Genomic DNA, 19,274 nt, shown 5'->3' on the forward strand with positions numbered 1-19,274 from the left:
TGCAGTTACTTTTAGCAGCTTAATCCTGAAGATTTAATTAAGGACGCTTCGTTACTGGAGGGATAACTTTAGCTGGATTGAGAAACACCCTGGTCGTACGATACGGAGTAATGCTGAAATGGAATTCTTCGAAGGCGCAAGACAGTTCTATAATTGGAGGATGAAGTCTCTGGAGGGAACTGACTACAGTGGGGGAAAGATTTTTTTTTAAGAAGAAAATATCCAACCGTTTAATCCTGGGTTGGAAATATCCTTGAATATTTCAAAAGCGCAAGTAATTGGTCAGCGAGAAGTTGAAACGCCCATTGAAAATCTGGTCCCGCATGGAGCTACCCATGTGATTTTACATCGTCAGGAGAAAAAGCAGGATAAATGTGTTGGATGGTTTCAAATAAGTGCTTTCCAGACAGCAATATGTTAAGTCTCCCAGTGATGGAAACTTCACTTTTTGAATTGTAGCCTCACTGTACCTTTTGAATCATATATACACTGAGTATACAAAACATTAGGAACACCATCTTAACACTGAGTTTCACCACCTTTTGCCCTCAGAACAGCCTCAATTCATCAGGGCATGCTCTACAAGGTGTCGAAAACATTCCACAGTGATGCTGGACCATGTTGACTCCAATGCTTCCCACAGTTGTGTGAAGTTGGCTGGATGACGTTTAGGTGGAGGAACATTCTTGATACACACGGGAAACTGAGAGTGAAAAACACAGTAGCGTTGCAGTTCTTGACACACTCAAACCTCAAACCGGTGCGCCTGGCACCTACTACCAAATCGAATCAAAATCAAATCAAACTATTGGCCTCTACCATACCCTGTTCAAAGGCACTTCAATATTTTGTATTTTAAAATAATGATTGAAGCAGGAGATGAGAAGCAGGTACAGGGAGTGAAGGTTTAATAACTAACAGACATGAAACAGAACAGGAACAGCGTCTGGACAGGAACACATAACAACAATTAATGAGGACACCGGGAACACCACAGAGGAACAGACAGATATACAGGGGCAATCAACCACGTGAAGGAGTCCAGGTAAGTCCAATGAGCGCTGCTGCGGGTAATGATGGTGACAGGTGTGTGTAAAGACGGGTAGCCTGGCGCCCCATCTGAATGCCACACATACAATCCATGTCTCAATTGTCTCAAGTTTAAAAATCCTTCTTTAATCTCTCTCTTCTCCTTCATCTACACTGATTGAAGAGGATTTAAAAGGGATCATAGCTTTCACCTCGATTCACCGGGTCAGTCGATGTCATGGAAAGAGCAGGTGTTCTTAATGTTTTGTACTCTCAGTGTATATCTCTCTATTATGTGTGGGAATACTTTGGAACAGATTTCCAAAATTACAATCTCTTGGAGCTGATTTGCTGGTGTTTTTACAGTCTTTTATGTCCAACAATTAAACAAATATCATTATACACAGTACCTGTCAAAGGTTTGGACACACCTACTCATTCAAGGGTTTTTCTTTATTTTTACTATTTTCTAAATTTGTTAATAATAGTGAAGACATCAAAACTATGAAATAACATATATGGAATCAAGTAACAATCAAAAAAGTGTTAAACAAATGAAAATACATTTTATTTTTGAGATTCTTCAAAGTATCCACACTTTGCCTTGATGTGTTCTCTCAACCAGCTTCATGAGGTAGTCACCTGGAATGTATTTCAATTAACAGGTGTGCCTTGTTAAAAGTTTATTTGTGGAATTTCTTTCCTTCTTAATGCGTTTGAGCCAATCAGTTGTGTTGTGACAAGGTAGGGGTGGTATACAGAAGATTTGGTAAAATACCAAGTGCATATTATGGCAAGAAATGCTCAAATGAGCAAAGAGAAATGAGAGTCCATCATTACTTTAAGACATGAAGGTCAGTCAATGTGGGAAATTTCAAAAACGTTGAATGTTTCTTCAAGTGCAGTCGTAAAAACCATCAAGCCCTATGATGAAACTGGCTCTCATGAGGACTGCCATGGGAGTTACCTCTGCCGCAGAGGATACGTTCATTATGTTCATTAGAGTTACCAGCCTCAGAAATTGCTTCAAAGAGTTCAAAAGCAATGGACATAAAGACTGGTGGAAATCTGTCCTTTGGTCTGATGAGTCAAAACTTTAGATTTTTGGTTACTACCGCCGTGTCTTTATGAAATGCAGAGTAGCTGAACGGATGATCTCCGCATGTGTGGTTCCCACTGTGAACCATAAAGCAGGTGTGATGGTGTGGGAGTGCTTTGCTGGTGACATTGTCAGTGATTTATTTAGAATTTAAGGCACACTTCACCAGCATGGCTACCACAGCATTCTGCGGCGATACACCATCCCATCTGGTTTGCGCTTAGTGGGACTATCTTTTGTTTTTCAACAGGACAGTGACCCAACACACCTCCAGGCTATGTAAGGGCTATTTGACCAAGAAGGATAGTGATGGAGTGCTGCATTAGATGACCTGGCCTCCACAATCATCCGACCTCAACCAAATGGAGATGGTTTGGGATGTGTTGGACCGCAGAGAGAAGGAAAAGCAGCCAACAAGTGCTCAACATATGTGGAAACTCCTTCAAGACTGTTGGAAAAGCATTCCTCATGAAGCTGGTTGAGAGAATGAAAAGAGTGTGCAAAGCTGTCATCAAGGCAAAGGGTGGCTACTTTGAAGAATCTAAAATATAATATATATTTTGATTTGTTTAACACTTTTTGGTTACTACATGATTCCATATGTGTTATTTCATAGTTTTGATGTCTTCACTATTAATCTACAATGTAGAAAATAGTAAAACATTAAGAAAAACCCTTGAATGAGTAGGTGTCCAAACTTTTGACTGGTACTGTATAACTATTTTTAAGAAAGCTTGGCCGGGCCAAATTAAATGTGGCCTGTGGGTCGCCAGTTGGGGAACCATACCTCTATACCCTACCCTACATGTTCTTAATGTTTTGTACACTCAGTGTATTTACGTCTGGGAGAAAAGTGACAGCCTTCACTGAGTTGTCATAATGCCACACACTGGCCTTACAATACAGTCATTAGCAATGTCCTTTGAGGCTGATTTAACTTAATGATTCATTGAAATTGGCAAGTTAGTGCTGGGCCGTAAAATAAAACTGTGGTTCTCCCATTCAAAATACCCTATAAAGCCAAAATCACCCCAGAAAATAAATGTGAGAGTAGAGAGCATCTATTTATTTACACTGCGTAGCGTAGTCTACTTAGCATAGGGAAGATCGTAACAATTCCTCTAATTCCTTTTCTACAAATGACCCAAGCAATTTATCTTCTTATTTTACCAGCATTGCTCTGCGTAGACACGAGAAAAATAGACTTGCTTTCTAATTTGATGCGCTATGACGCCATAGACACCGTTGACTCTGGAGCCCATCTGTTTTCTTTCGTTCACATCTCTGCATTCTAATTCCAGTGTGTACACGCTCGTTCACATCTGTGCATTCTAATTCCAGTGTGTACACGCTCGTTCACATCTCTGCATTCTAATTCCAGTGTGTACACGCTCGTTCACATCTGTGCATTCTAATTCCAGTGTGTACACGCTCGTTCACATCTCTGCATTCTAATTCCAGTGTGTACACGCTCGTTCACATCTGTGCATTCTAATTCCAGTGTGTACACGCTCATTCACATCTGTGCATTCTAATTCCAGTGTGTACACGCTCGTTCACATCTCTGCATTCTAATTCCAGTGTGTACACACTCGTTCACATCTCTGCATTCTAATTCCAGTGTGTACACGCTCGTTCACATCTCTGCATTCTAATTCCAGTGTGTACACGCTCGTTCACATCTGTGCATTCTAATTCCAGTGTGTACACACTCGTTCAAGCGAGTTAAAAAAAAAGCTTTCCGTTTGATTTGGGCTTAAGGCTGATTCAACTAAGGGCTCGATAATGTGTTGAATTAGGTGTTAGTGCTGGGCTATAACAAAAGTCTGCACTCACTATGGGTTTCCTGGACCCAAATACTGTTGTAAACACTTCACAATAATGCACCATACATGCATGACACAAGCTCAAAGATGCCATACAAAGGCCTTACAAATGCTTCACAATGGAGCACCTGCAGATAGACCCACAGCCAGAGAGACAGACCCACAGCCAGACAGACAGTCCCACAGCCAGCGAGACAGACTCACATCCAGACAGACAGACCCACAGCCAGACAGAGTTACTTTAGACAAGTGTTCTCAAAAGTGGCGTAACACATTCAGTGACAGACAGTCATCCCAAAGCTGGAGCCTTCATAGACACAGCCTCTCCAGGACTGTGGCATCACCTGTTACAGTGTGTGACTGTGCACCATTTGACCGCCAAGCGCCGCACATCATGAAATTGCCTTATTTTTGACAAGCCTTGGTGACAAAAAAGCTGCCTTCCTCAGAAACGGCCGAATGAATAAAAGATAAATGGCTGCTAGCCCTAGCCCAGGGGATATGAAGGTCATTGTCATCAAAAGACCTGGACAGACAGACAGACAGACAGACAGACAGACAGACAGACAGACAGACAGACAGACAGACAGACAGACAGACAGACAGACAGACCCACAGCCAGTCAGACAGACCCACAGCCAGACCCACAACCAGACAGACAGTCCCACAGCCAGCCAGACTGACCCACAGCCAGACCCACAACCAGACAGACAGACCCATTTTGAAGTGAAGGGCAGATATTCTTGCCAGTTTAACAGCGATTCCTGTCAGATTAATTGCGCTCCACCACGGGTGACAGTTGACTAAAGACCACTCTGAATATAGTCTGCTCATTTATTCGAAGGCGATGAAGCGCACCAACGACGTCAAGAAAACAATTAACTTTAACGTGGTGGCGAGAAACAGGTTTTTGACTTTGAACGAGCTCTGGGTGAATCTGCTGAGTGGTGTTCACTTTTCGCTCAGACTATCATGTCTCTCACCTCATCTGCTGCTTACTATTACGGTGACCACTTCAGCAATCTATCAACACTATGTTGAATAAGGCTGTCAAGATATCACATTTATTTCTATAAACTAGATATCTGATGTATGAACCATTTATGTAGCCGAATGAGCCATTTGCAAGTGATAACTCACAAATTGGAAATAGTGGACAGGAGAAAATAAAATATAAGATGTGGAATGACACCACATCTACCTAAAAATGGAATGGATGATATGAAGGGGACCAAGCTCTAACAAATGCTGGTAGACTACATTGGGGATGAGTTTGAATCGTTGTTTCGTTGTTTCGTTCCCAGATGGGAGGTCATTGGGGGGCCGACATCTACTGAGGCACAGCAGACAGTTATCCAATCGGAGAGAGGGATTGTGGGAGGAGAGGGAGGCAGGAAAGAGAGAATGGGCAGATATCTAGGAATAGGTTTTCTAAGGTTAAAGTCTGCCAGCCTAGGGACACTAGTTACCCTGGTTATATGGAGGGCATTTCACACAGACCATATCACACGTGTCAGCTGATCACAAGTCTCTTTCACAAGTGGATGTTAAAATATGGGTATGAGAAAGTAGGCTACAGTATGTCAGTAAATAACTCAAAGGTGTCATTAACATAGTGGTGTTCAATTTCCAACTGTAAGGCTACTGTATATTGTAAGGCTACTGGCTACAGTGATATTATACATTGAATTCAGGTTAACAAAACATAGAATACTAGTTGACATTACCAGCCTATTTGAGATTCTCTCTCTCTCTCTCTCTCTCTCTCTCTCTCTCTCTCTCTCTCTCTCTCTCTCTCATAAGAGAGAGTGGAGGGATGCATCCACAGCCGAGCTTCAGCTTACACACTAACTCAGAGCGCTAGCATAGCCTCGGGGCTAGAGATGCAACCCAAGAAAGCCAAGCAGGCACTCCACTGGGGTAATAAGGAGAGACCAGACTAGGTCAAACATGCATTCGGGAGTGCTGCTGGGTAGGTGAACTGTGCGCCCTATCCATTTCATTATTTGTTTTTCCTTCTAATATAATGGTGGACTATTTCAAAATGCTCCGTGCTATCTCTTTGTTGTTGACTATGGGTTGTGGATGTAAAATGGTCACCAACATGCCAACCCCCTCAGCAATTTCATCCTACACAGTGGCTTCAAAGTTTCAAATGAGGCAACTGATTGACTTCTGACCCCAGAGAGTAAGTATGTTCTCTGGGTTGGGGATGATCCAAAATGGTTGCCAGTGTGTGTTTCAACCCCCTAGCAGTTTCATCACACTCGGTGGCTTCAAAACTTCAAAGGAGGCAACTGACTGACTTCTGACCCCAGAGAGTTTGATTCTGTGATGTGTGACGGCACGTTTGGAGTGTATCACTGCCACTGGGACAGCAGCTAAACCTATTGTATCATCGAAGGGGACATGTGAGTGACTTGAAAGTAAGAGTTGCAGTGTTTGCTTTTTTGTGCCATTATTAGGAGAGGAGAGAATTAGCGACAACGTGGTCACAATCATTGGTTGAAAATAAAAAACTGATTTTGATATTTTGGAAAGGCCAAGAATAATGACAGAGTCAATGAATGGGACTGTGTCTGATCTGAGCACGTATTTGTATCATAACTCTATGTTGTCCCTTAGGGCCACCATACAATTCCTCCTAAAGCTGTATTCATTTCAATTAAAGAAAATTCTGAGTTGGAAATAAACTTAAGGATTCTACACAACACGACCATTAACATTGTACTAGAAGAGGTCCCATTGGTCTCTGTAGCCTAACCACCTGAGCACTAGATAATACAGAATGTAGCTATCTCTGTTATTTCTCTAGCATAAGTTCTATTATTACTTCGGAGGTTATAAACTATTAAGAGACTGGATTAATTATTTAGTGTTTTGAGCTGCGTGTCTCCATTATCCCCAGGAAAGGACACACAGACAGACAGAGGGACAAAGTAGACATCATGACATACGGGTCTTGCGCGCTGAGTCCTCCACAAACAGAGATGAGATGTCCTCGTCCACCCCGGCGTCGTTTTTGGCAATGCAGCTGTATGCCCCCGTGTCCTCGAAGTGGACGTTGCTGATGTGCACCTCGCTTCCGTTAGCTGGTTGACACACACACACACAGACAGACACACACGCAGGCACATACACATATTGTCAGTAAGTGTGACACAGACAAATAAAATACCATTTGCAGTTCCTCTCTCAGCGACGCCTGGCAATTTTGATCAAAGTCACCCCTACATAACTGAGTCTAATAAGATAGGAGACAGGACAGTGAGGGGTTTTAACAGAATTGCAAGAAGTCAAAATGAGAGACTTTTAAGAGTTGTCCCATGCAGTAGGAGTCATTGTGTATTGAGTTGATCTAGTTGTCGCTAACGCTAGGGTGTCTGCACATCTGGGGAATGATTTAGGTATGACACCACTGAGAACTGATTCAGGGGTTGGTTGAACACTGGACCTGTCATTCATGCGGAAGAAAGCACTAGGAAAAGACATGAGGTATATCCAGTATACTAAACCAGGGTTTTGTTCAGTAGGTGGAAAAAGCTTTGAAATGGAGTGAAACAGAGTGGTAACAGCTGTTCAATAATTCAAATCTAATTTTATTTGTCACATGCGCCGAATACCTTATCGTGAAATGCTTACTTGCAAGCCCTTAACCAACAATGCAGTTTTAAGAAATCACCCCCTCCCCCAAAAAAGTAACAGATAAGAAAAACATAAAATTAAAGAGCAGCAGTAAATAACAATAGCGGGGATATATACAGGCGGTACCAGTACACAGTCAATGTGTCAATGTGTGGGGGCACCAGTGTCGAGGTAATTGAGGTAATTATGTACATGCAGGTAGGGTTATTAAAGTGGCTATGCATAGATAATAACAGAGAGTAGCAGCACTGTGTGTAGGGGGGGGGGGTGCAAATTGTCTGGGTAGCCATTAGATTAGCTGTTCAGGAGTCTTATGGCTTGAGGGTAGAAGCTGTTTAGAAGCTTCCTGGACCTAGACTTGGCGCTCCGGTACCGCTTGCCGTGCAGTACAAGAGAGAACAGTCTATGACTAGGGTGGCTGGAGTCTTTGACTATTTTTAGGGCCTTCCTCTGACACCGCCTGGTATAGAGGTTCTGGATGGCAGGAGCTTGGCCCCGGTGATGTACTGGGCCATACGCTCTACCCTCTGTAGTGCCTTGCGGTCGGAGGCTGAGCAGTTGCCATACCAGGAAGTGATGCAACCCATCAGCATGCTCTCGATCGTGCAGCTGTAAAACCTTTTGAAGATCTGGGGACCCATGCCAAATCTTTTCAATCTCCTAAGGGGGAATAGGTTTTGTTGTGCCTTCTTCACGACTGTCTTGGTGTGTTTGGACCATGTTAGTTTGTTGGTGATGTGGACGCCAAGGAACTTGAAAAGGAGGGGACTGAGCACGCACCCGAGGGGCCCCCGTGTTGAGGATCAGCTTGGTGGATGTGTTGTTACCTACACTTACCACCTGGGGGCGGCCCATCAGAAAGTCTAGGATCCAGTTGCAGAGGGAGATGTTAAGTCCCAGGGTCCTTAGCTTTGAGGGCACTATGGTGTTGAACGCTGAGCTATAGTCAATGAATAGTATTCTCACATAGGTGTTCCTTTTGTCCAGGTGGGAAAGGGCAGTGTGGAGTGCAGAGATTGCACCATCTGTGGATCTGTTGGTGCGGTATGCAAATTGGAGGGGGTCTAGGGTTTCTGGGATAATGGTGTTGATGTGAGCCATGACCAGCCTTTCAAAGCATTTCATGGCTACAGACGTGAGTGCTACGGGTCGGTAGTCATTTAGGCAGGTTACCTTAGTGTTCTTTGGCACAGGGACTATGGTGGTCTGCTTGAAAAATGTTGGTATTTCAGACTCAGACAGGGACAGGTTGAAAATGTCAGTGAAGACACTTGCCAGCTGGTCAGTGCATGCTCGGAGTATACATCCTGGTAATCCATCTGGCCCAGCGGCCTAGTGAATGTTGACTTGTTTAAAGGTCTTACTCACATCGGCTGCAGAGGGTGTGATCACACAGTCATCCAGAACAGCTGATGCTCTCATGCATGTTTCAGTGTTACTTGCCTCGAAGCGAGCATAGAAGTTATTTAGTTCATCTGGTAGGCTCATGTCACTTGGCAGCTCTCGGCTGTGCTTCCTTTTGTAGTCTGTAATAGTTTTCAAGCCCTGCCACAGCCAAAGAGTGTTGGAGCTGCTGTAGTACGATTCGATCTTAGTCCTGTATTGACGCTTTGCCTGTTTGATGGTTCGTCGGAGGGCATAGCGGGATTTCTTGTAAGCTTCCATGTTAGAGTCCCGCTCCATGAAAGTGGCAGCTCTACCTTTTAGCTCAGTGTGAATGTTGCCTGTAATCCATGGATTCTGGTTGGGGTATGTACGTACAGTCACTGTGGTGACGACGTCCTCAATGCACTTATTGATAAAGCCAGTGACTGATGTGGTGTAGTCCTCAATGCCATTGGAAGAATCCAGGAACATATTCCAGTCTGTGCTTGCCAAACATTAGTTTAGCATCTGCTTCATCTGACCACTTTTTTATAGACTGAGTGATTGGTGCTTCCTGCCTTACTTTTTGCTTGTAAACAGGAATCAGGAGGATAGAGTTATGGTCAGATTTGCCAAATGGAGGGCGAGGGAGAGCTTTGTACGCATCTCTGTGTGTGGAGTAAAGGTGGTCGAGAATTTTTTTCCCTCTGGTTGCACATTTAACATGCTGATAGATATTAGGTAAAACTGATTTATGTTTTCCTGCATTAAAGTCATCGGCCACTAGGAGTGCCACTTCTGGATGAGCGTTTTCCTGTTTGCTTATGGCTCATTTAGTGCCAACCTTGCTCTGTGATGGAATGTAGACAGCTACAAAAAATACAGATGGAAACTCTCTCGGTAGACAGTGTGGTCTACAGCTTATCATGAGATACTCTACCGCAGGCGAGCGATAGCTTGAGACTTCCTTAGATATTCTGCACCAGCTGTTGTTTACATAAATGCATAGGCCCCCGCCAGTATCTTACCAGGAACTGCTGTTCTGTCTTGCCGATAGAGTGTATAACCCGCCAGCTGTATGTTCTTAATGTCGTTGTTCAGCCGCGATTCGGTAAAACTTAAGATAATACAGTTTTTAAATGTCCTGTTGGTAGGATATATGTACTTTCAGTTTGTCCCATTCATTTTCCAGCGATTGAAAGTTAGCTAGCAGAATGGAAGGCAAGAGCAGATTAGGCACTCGTCGCCTGATCCTCCCAAGGCACCCTGATCTTTTGCCTCAATCTCTGTTTCCTTCTCCAGGAAATCACGGGGATCAGACCTGGTCAAGTGTCTGCAGTATATCCCTCGCGTCAGACTCATTGAAGAAGAACTCCTCGTCCAATTTTAGGTGAATAATCCCAGTTGATGTCCAGAAGCTCTTTTCGGTCATAAAAGCCGGTAGCAGCAACATTATGTACAAAACAAGTTACGAACAACGCGAAAAAACAAACAAATTAGCATGATTGGTTGTGAGCCGATAAGACAGCAGCCCTATCCTCCGGCGCCATCAGTAATGTAATTACACAGATCTTCCATTTTGGTTGCAAAACATTTTGCTTCAGTGTGCCCTACTGAACACTACTCAGATGTATGCCAGCTAGATCTGATAACCCACTTCCCCCCAGAAACTAGATTGTACCCACCTTGCAGGGTGAGCTGCTTAGACAGCTTGGTAGCGATGTCCATGCCATTCTTCAGCCATGCCAGTTGTGGGTTAGGGATACCCTCAGCATGGCACCGGAGACTGGCCGTCACCCCTGGCTCCCGGGCCTGGCTCTCTGGGTAGACTCGGATGACGGGAGGAACTGCATTGTGGGAAGAGGGAAGAGAATAAAAGAGAGGAGATAAATGCAGGCCCACATACTCCATTAAAATTGAAAGGGCTTTTGAGGATCGAGGCAGCCTTATTGGATGAGAAGTTTTCTTTTAGAGTGTCTGCCAAGTCCATTTAACTTCTCACTCTGCATTAACATACTATCAATAGGATCAAGTGCATTTCCAGCATACATTGAATGCCGTTAAAAACATTGGTGTGCTCAGCGAGAACCGCGCAAACCAAACAAATCTAGATCAATAAAATAGAGAACCTCGGTGGGGCTGGCCATTGATTCTGTGCAACATTTTGTCAGGCAAGGTTCGTCACTTGTTAACACAGCCACAAAGTAATAAACACTGCCCATTTCTACAATCTAACTTCTGATTTTAAATCTAACCCTAACCCTGACCCTACACCTAACCATAACCTTAATCACACTGCTAACCTTATGCCTTATCGTAACCTTCAATTATTTTTTCATACATTTTTACGATATAGCTCCTTTGTGGATGTGTTATCCAGTCAAAACCTCAGGCAAGGGGATGGAGGAGAAGGAGCTGAAAGAAATAACAGATTTCTATAACACTTGTTTGGTAAAACTGTGTTTGACAGAAATGCCAGTAATTCCATTAAAAATAGACATCCAAAAGAGCAGTAACACCAAGGCTGCAGAGTAGAGTGCTACCCTGGCAGGCTGTCATTGGAAAGAGAAGAGGAGGGCCACTGGATGCAGAGAATACTTCCTGTTGGCTTGATTGGAGAGAGGAAGTCTTTGGCCAGCCAGGTGAGTGTGAGACTACAGGGTGGTTTGGTCCCATGGCCATCTGCTTTCCAGTAGCATTCTGGTTCCTAGAACCTAGTGCCAACAACCTGCCTCAGCTTGAAGGAAGGCCATCCAGGAATGCCAAATATGCCAACAGGAATGCCAACGGTAACGAGCCATGTTAGGTGTTAGGTAAAGGTAGTCAGCTGACAGAGCTAACTAACATTGAGTTTAAAATATTGTTTGACTTTATATATCAAGCATCATAAAAAGTTACTTTTGTAGGTGTATGCTATGCAAGCAAGTATGTAATTTGTTCAGGTATAGGAGGTGATTCAAAACTTGATTGAACTGGGACCTCGGTTCAATTCCCACCGGTTACACTGATAGCAAGTAATTAGGAGACCATTTAAGAGGTCATGCTGTCTTTAGACAGGGAAGACCTTTAAACTGCACTGTTCTACTGCCAATGGATATTCTACAGTCAGCATGCCTTGTATAAGAGACCCTAAGGTCTTATTAAAACATACATGTATTTCTCTATTCATTTCTTATTTTTCATGAAAGTAAAACATTTCACAAATATTCCTCTTTGGTGCTCCTCCCCCTCCTCCCAAAAATCTTTCCGCTGTGCATGCATTTGTAAACACACTTTTTGCTCCTGTTCGAATCACCATTTCCTTTAGCCCCAGACAGGCACGAATTGAAAGGAAATATAGTCAGTAAGATTTTTCCACTCAAATCTAGATTCCGACAGGATTGGAGCCTGATGTCTGCCTAGGAGAGACAAGAGACATAGTTATAGGACGATGGGACATAGCACCATCATAAATATCCCCTGCTGTCTATCACACAGCAAGCCTCCCCTCTGCACTGGTTGGTTGCAAAGGAAGTGTTTGTGTCACACTCACACATAGGCACACACACATTCACGCATCACAAACAGACACACAAACACACCTCTCCCACAAACACACACACAGCCGTTCAGGGGGACAGCCTTGCCATCATGCTCGAGGATGGTTTCAGATTGACTCTTAGCCCCTTTGAGACCTCTGTCCTCTCTATGTGTTGCATCTCAAGTATCAAGCCCCATTGTAGGTGCCCACAAAGTTCTCTGACCACCCACCATGGAGAAAGCTTTTTTCTTGGCCCAGACTCATCTCTGAGAAGTGATTACTCTTTCAGCAGGCCTGTTCTCACCGCTAGCTCTGAGCCACCCATAGAGGGTTCCAAACACCAGAGAGCGGGAACCAGACACGGATGCCCCACAGCCCTAGAGACAATGGTGAACACGAATGTGAAAGATGACTTTATCAAATCGAGGGATTCTTTGTGAATACGTATACAAGTTAGACCATGAACATCCCGGGCACAAGAGTAATGTTCATGTGGCTTATTTCACTAATTGGCACCGCAATTCCTCAGTGCTGCTTTATTAACTTGCCTGTAAATCCTGTGATACTAATCAATGGAATAATATGTAGAAAGCCTGAAGAGGGAAGATTTGGTTGAGTAATCTGGCTGAAAGCAGTTGTTTTGCATTACCGTTATGGATCATAAGCATTCGACCATGATGAATGCATTGCTTACAGCTAAAGTTTTCCAACTTTATATTCTCCCTCCCTTTTATATATTATAATGCATTTCTATACAATATAAAGCAGTGGTTATCAAAGTACGTATTACCAGTTAAAGGGGGATGTTGTGGCACATAATTGAGTGAAAGCCCATCAGTGAACACCATTGGCTGTTCACACAAAAAACGGACTTTCCCCCCATCCATTTCCGAAATCAATTGCCAGGCAGCATTTCCCTGGGCCAGGCAAAAACAAATTTGACCAATTAAAGTGAGACATTACCATTAACTATACTGTGAGTGATACAGTTGAAGTCGGAAGATTTCATACACCTTAGCCGAATACAAACTCAAATACAAACTTTAAACTCAGTTTTTCACAATTCCTGACATTTAATCCCAGTAAAAATTCCCTGTTTTAGGTCAGTTAGGATCACCATTTTATTTAAGAATGTGAAATCTCAGAATAATAGCAGAGAGAATGATTTATTTCAGCTTTTATTTCTTTCACCACATTCCCAGTGGGTCAGAAGTTTACATACACTCAATTAGTATTTGGTAGCATTGCCGTTAAATTGTATATCTTGGGTCAAACGTTTCGGGTAGTCTTCCACAAGATTCCCACAATAAGTTGGGTGAATGTTGTCCCATTCCTCCCGACAGAGCTGGTGTAATTGAGTCGGGTTTGTAGGCCTCCTTGTTTGCACACACTTTTTCAGTTCTGCCCACACATTTTCTATAGTATTGAGGTAAGGGCTTTGTGATGGCCACTTTTGACACAACTTTGGAAGTATGCTTGGGGTCATTGTCCTTTTGGAAGACCCATTTGCGACCAAGCTTTAACTTCCTGACTGATGTCTTGAGATGGTGCTTCAATACATCCACATCATTTTCCTACCTCATGATGCCATCTATTTTGTGATGTGCACCAGTCCCTCCTGCAGCAAAGCACCCCACAACATGATGCTGCCACCCCCGTGCTTCACGGTTTGGATTTTGTTCTTCGGCTTGCAAGCGTCCCCCCTTTTCCTCCAAACATAATGATGGTCATTATGGACAAACAGTTTTATTTTTGTTTAATCAGAACAGAGGAAATTTCTCAAAAAAACTATGATCTTTCTCCCCATGTGCAGTTGCAAACCATAGTCTGGCTTTTTTATGGCGGTTTTGGAGCAGTGGCTTCTTCCTTGCTGAGTGGCCTTTCAGGTTATGTTGATATAGAACTCGTTTTTAAAGTGGATATAGATACTTTTGTACCTGTTTCCTCCAGCATCTTCACAAGGTCCTTTGCTGTTGTTCTGGGATTGACTTTTCGCACCAAAGTGCGTTCATCGCTAGGAGACAGAACACATCTTCTTCCTGAGCAGTATGACGGCTGTGTGGTCCCATGGTGTTTATACTTGCGTACTATTGTTTGTACAGACATGGTACCTTCAGGCATTTGGAATTTGCTCCCAAGGATGAACCAGACTTGTGGAGGTCAACAATTGTTTTTCCGAGGTCTTGGCTGATTTCTTTTGATTTTGCCATGATGTCAAGCAAAGAGGCACTGAGTTTGAAGGTTAGCCTTGAAATACATCCACAGATACACTTCAAATTGACCCTATTGATATCAATTAGCCTATCAGAAGCTTCTAAATCCATGACATTGTTTTATGGAATTTTCCAAGCTGTTTAAAGGCACAGTCAACTTAGTGTATGTAAACTTCTAACCCACTGGAAATGTGATGCAGTGAATTATAAGTGAAATACTTGTGTCATACACAAAGTGTATATCCTAATCGACTTGCCAAAACTATAGTTTGTTAACAAGAATTTTGTGGAGTGGTTGAAAAATGAGTTTAATGACTCCAACCTAAGTGTATGTAAACTTCCGACTTCAACAATATGTGCTTTAAAGTCATCATTAATGGAAACTGTCTCTTTGCAACTGAAGGTCAAACGAAATTCGCCGGCAGTGAGTGTATTTAGACAGCAGCAAACGTCATATTTTTCTGCGTGCCTAAACTCATGTCTCTAATATGAAAATGGCATCGACAAGACATGGTTTCCTTTCCAATTAGAAAGAAACTCGATTCAAAACTACAGTAGCACTTGACAGCGTTTCCACACAACTAAGGTGTATTTGATTGGCTAAACCTGACTGATTGATAATCCTGAAAGATAGGAAAGAGGTTTGATCACTCTGACAGATTTATCAATCAAAACAACACTCTCAACAATCTAATGTTGCGTTCCCAAGCTCTGTAAGCAGAGCAGAGCATTTCAGCTCGCCTGTCTCTATACTGACGGTGGCCTGTCAGTGTAGCCGGGTGCACCCTCAGGTGGGATTTAGCAGCATTTGGCAGCGAAAATACTTTGGGTTTGACTCAGTAGAGACAGGAAGTGTGAGAGTGACCATTCTGTTCCCGCAGAGCGGCAGTGGCTGCTTACCGTTCACCTGAAGCATGTGCGTCTGCGAGAGCTGCTCGTACCCGTCGGCATGGCAGCTGTAGTTCCCCATATGGGTGGTGGTCACCTTGGTGACATACAATGAGCCATCATCTCCGAAATCCTGCAGGAGAAGAAAGAGGAATGCCACAATGACTGTGTCAGACAAAAACTCATGGGTTCAAAATGTAATTCACACCATCATGAATAACTATGGGTGCTCGGATCAGAATGTTTTGTGAATGTGCACAATGTGCTTAGGCAATATGGCTGTGGGTGTTGCAGCAGAGAAAATGGATGTGTTATTGGATCTTTTGTAAAGCAGTAAAATAACTTGGACAAGGAGATCAATAAAGACACACCGTGACACACATTTCTATCCGTTTCAGTCAAAGACAAGCATTTGTTCGCTTGTCAAGAATTATCTTCCAATTATTGTTTTTTGTATGCAAAACAAATCAATCCTTGGTCCTTAATGACACTTTAACATTTATATGTATTATCTTATTTGAAAAAAAAAATATATATATATATATATGTTTTACCCCCAATTTCGTGGTATCCAATTGTTAGTAATTATTATCTTGTGTCATCGCTACAACTCCCGTATGGGCTCAGGAGAGACGAAGGTCGAAAGCCATGCGTACTCCGAAACACAACCCAACCAAGCCGCACTGCTTCTTAACACAGTGCGCATCCAACCCGGAAGCCAGCCGGACCAATGTGTCGGAGGAAACACCGTGCACCTGGCGACCTTGGTTAGCGTGCACTGCACTCGGCCTGCCACAGGAGTCGCTGGTGCGTGATGAGACAAGGATATCCCTACCGGCCAAGCACTCCCTAACCCGGACGACACTAGGCCAATTGTGCGTCGCCCCATGGACCTCCCGGTCACGGCCGGCTGCGACAGAGCCTGGGCGCAAACCCAGGGTCTCTGGTGGCACAGCTAGCGCTGCAATGCAGTGCCCTAGACCACTGCGCCACCCAGGAGGCCCCGAAAAAATACATTTTTAACTAGGGAACAACTATAATCAGTCTTTGGTTTAGGGCTGAAATTCAGGTTAAAGCAAGTCTGTCAGTAATTACATTGAGGTGCCATTTTGAGTAATCACTGAAATGAGCAAGATGAGAGGATGTTCCATTTTGCGAACAGGCATGCACCACAAAAACAGTTTCACTATGTTCTCCAGTATAAAAGCACAGGCAACTTTATCTGTGAGGTTACCAAGGTCACGAAGAGCAACTAAAACCAATTTAATGAATGTTGTGTCATGATTGCAGCCATTACACCGAAAGAATCCCCAAAGTTAATGAATCCATACACTGTGTTCAAGTAGTGCAACCATCTAGAAATAACTAAAAATAACTTCCTCATTAGACGCCTACTAACATTCACACTTTCCAAGGTAATTTGCTATTTCCCCTGGGAGTATTTCTTCGTTCAGTTCGTTGATTAACATCTATTCATTCTAATTTGATCAGGAAGCTTTCGCAGCTGAAAACCCAGACAGACTTGAAGAAAGATAGCAAATCTTTTAAGTGTTTCTTGTCATAATCCAATTAGAATTCCAATCACGTCTGATGGCATTGTTCAGGTCTCAGAGTCAGTACATGTCCTCGCTTACATACACCTGCTAGACTGCTATTAAGCATGGGCATGGGCCACCATGTTTGTCAGGTACAACCTCTATGATCAGATAAACAGTGTTCAGGGGTGGGATACTGAGGCCAGGCTGTACCGGATCATCAGACCTTCGCTGTGTGAGGGGAATTGATGGCGCGTTTTGGCCCCTCGGCGACGAGCATATTGTGTCACCCTTTTAAATGAAAAATGAATGAGGGGAGAAATGAAACTCGGAGGGGTGGAACGAGAAGCACTGGAGGCGATCAAATCCCCCACTCCTCTACCCCTCGTTCCCACTCCACCACTCCTCTACCCCTCATTCCCACTCCACCACTCCTCTACCCCTCGTTCCCACTCCACCACTCCTCTACCCCTCGTTCCCACTCCACCTTCCTTCTCCACTCCTCCACCACCAATGCTTTCCCCTCCACTCCTTTACCACCTCCCCTTCCTTCTCCTCCACCCTCCTCCCCCTCCACTCCTACCCCCTCCACTCCTCCACTTCTCCTTCACCCTCCTCCACCCCGCCTTCCCCCTCCACTCCACCTTCCCCCTCCACTCCACCTTCCCCCTCCACTCCACCTTCCCCCTCCACTCCTCCTTCACCCCTCCATCCCTCTCCTCCTTCACCCCTCATCCCCCTCCTCTCCTCCTCCACTCCTCCTTCCCCCTCCACCACCCCTCCTTCCCTCTCCACTCCTCCACCCCTCCTTCCCCCTCGAGTCCTCCTCCACTTCTTCCCCCTCCACCCCCCTCTTCCACCTCTCCTTCCCCCTACTCCACCTATTCTTCCCCCTCCTACACCCCTCCCCCACCCCTCTTTCAACCCTCTATTCCTCCACCACCCCTCTACTCCTCCTCCACCCCTACTTCCTCCTCCTCCACCCCTCCTCCAGACCACTTCAAGGTCTGGTGTATCCGTCACAGAGTGATGTCAGAATTCATTAGCTTTGTGGCCTTTTTATTGTGGATGACATAGTAGACAATTCTGTGGTGATTTCAGTTCTGATAAAAACCTACCTGTGTCGGAATCTGCTGGGGGGAAAGAACACAATCGAAATATTTGGATGTTAGTTGAAATGCAACATCGAAAACAGGCAAAAGCACCTATCTTTCCACCATGTAACACTATACATCATATAGCTTAATTGATTCATAATTTTTTTGTATCAGTTGATGGATATTAATTATTTACAGAGGACAGAGTTACAAAAGTCTTAAAGCTCAACATATACATGAGGTTCATGCCTAGATTCAATCAGATCAAGCCTTAACAGGCGATAGCTGACACCCGCATAGCGGATGTTTTGGTGGTGTCGGAGGTGGAACTGCGTTGGAGCCATCAAATCGGTGAGCAGCTGTTCTTGCGATCATTGTTACTAAGCTGCAGCCGCCCCACTCAGAACGAGAAAGTGTAGGCTATATAGAAATAACGACACTCAAATAAAAAAATATTCAACTACATAATTAGGATTTCTATCAGCCTAATCGAGGTGCATATTACATCTCACACTCCAGTGTTCAACTTGTAAACAAGGCTGCATGGGATTGATTCTGTGGTAATGTCGCCAATGGCAATATCCGCTTAAGGTATAGTTCCGGGAGACACTTGTGGATTGGACAGCTCTAACGCAGTTCCCCCTCTGACACCATCAAAACGACCTCTATGCAGATGTTGGCTAAAGCATATCTGTTTGAATAGAGCCCTAAAATGCTAGCTGCTATACCCCACTCAGTACACTGGGAGATAAAACGCAATACCCATAAACACTTGGTCAGTGTACATACTGTACATACATACAGTACCAGTCAAAAGTTAGGACACATTATTTTTGCTATTTTCTACATTGTAGAATAATTGTGAAGACATCACAACTATGAAATAACACATATGGAATCATGTAGTAACCAAAAACAGTGATAAACAAATAAAAAATATATTTTACATTTGAGATTCTTCAAAGTAGCCACCCTTTGCCTTGATGACAGCTTTGCACACTCTTGGGATTCTCTCAACCAGCTTCATGAGGTAGTCACCTGGAATGCTTTTCCAATA

The 19,274-nt window shown here is 43.8% G+C and overlaps 1 protein-coding gene across 5 annotated transcripts in view; it reads right to left on the reverse strand.

The window, feature by feature from the left end:
* fstl5 (follistatin-like 5) overlaps window positions 1-19,274 on the reverse strand; it is a 212,188-nt gene that overhangs the window by 38,584 nt on the left and 154,330 nt on the right. For 3 of the 5 annotated variants that reach the window (XM_024383135.2, XM_024383134.2, XM_024383136.2), the window contains exons 8-11: window positions 18,239-18,250; window positions 15,598-15,718; window positions 10,650-10,811; window positions 6,912-7,046 (exon numbers count right to left, since the gene is read on the reverse strand). In XM_024383135.2, coding sequence (XP_024238903.1) covers window positions 6,912-7,046; window positions 10,650-10,811; window positions 15,598-15,718; window positions 18,239-18,250 — 430 coding nt within the window. The remainder of the gene's footprint in view (window positions 1-6,911; window positions 7,047-10,649; window positions 10,812-15,597; window positions 15,719-18,238; window positions 18,251-19,274) is intronic. The other 2 variants (XM_024383137.2, XM_024383138.2) reach the window with 1 other exon arrangement.

The sequence above is a fragment of the Oncorhynchus tshawytscha genome, linkage group LG21, assembly GCF_018296145.1.
Source record: "Oncorhynchus tshawytscha isolate Ot180627B linkage group LG21, Otsh_v2.0, whole genome shotgun sequence".
Classification (NCBI taxonomy): domain Eukaryota; kingdom Metazoa; phylum Chordata; class Actinopteri; order Salmoniformes; family Salmonidae; genus Oncorhynchus; species Oncorhynchus tshawytscha.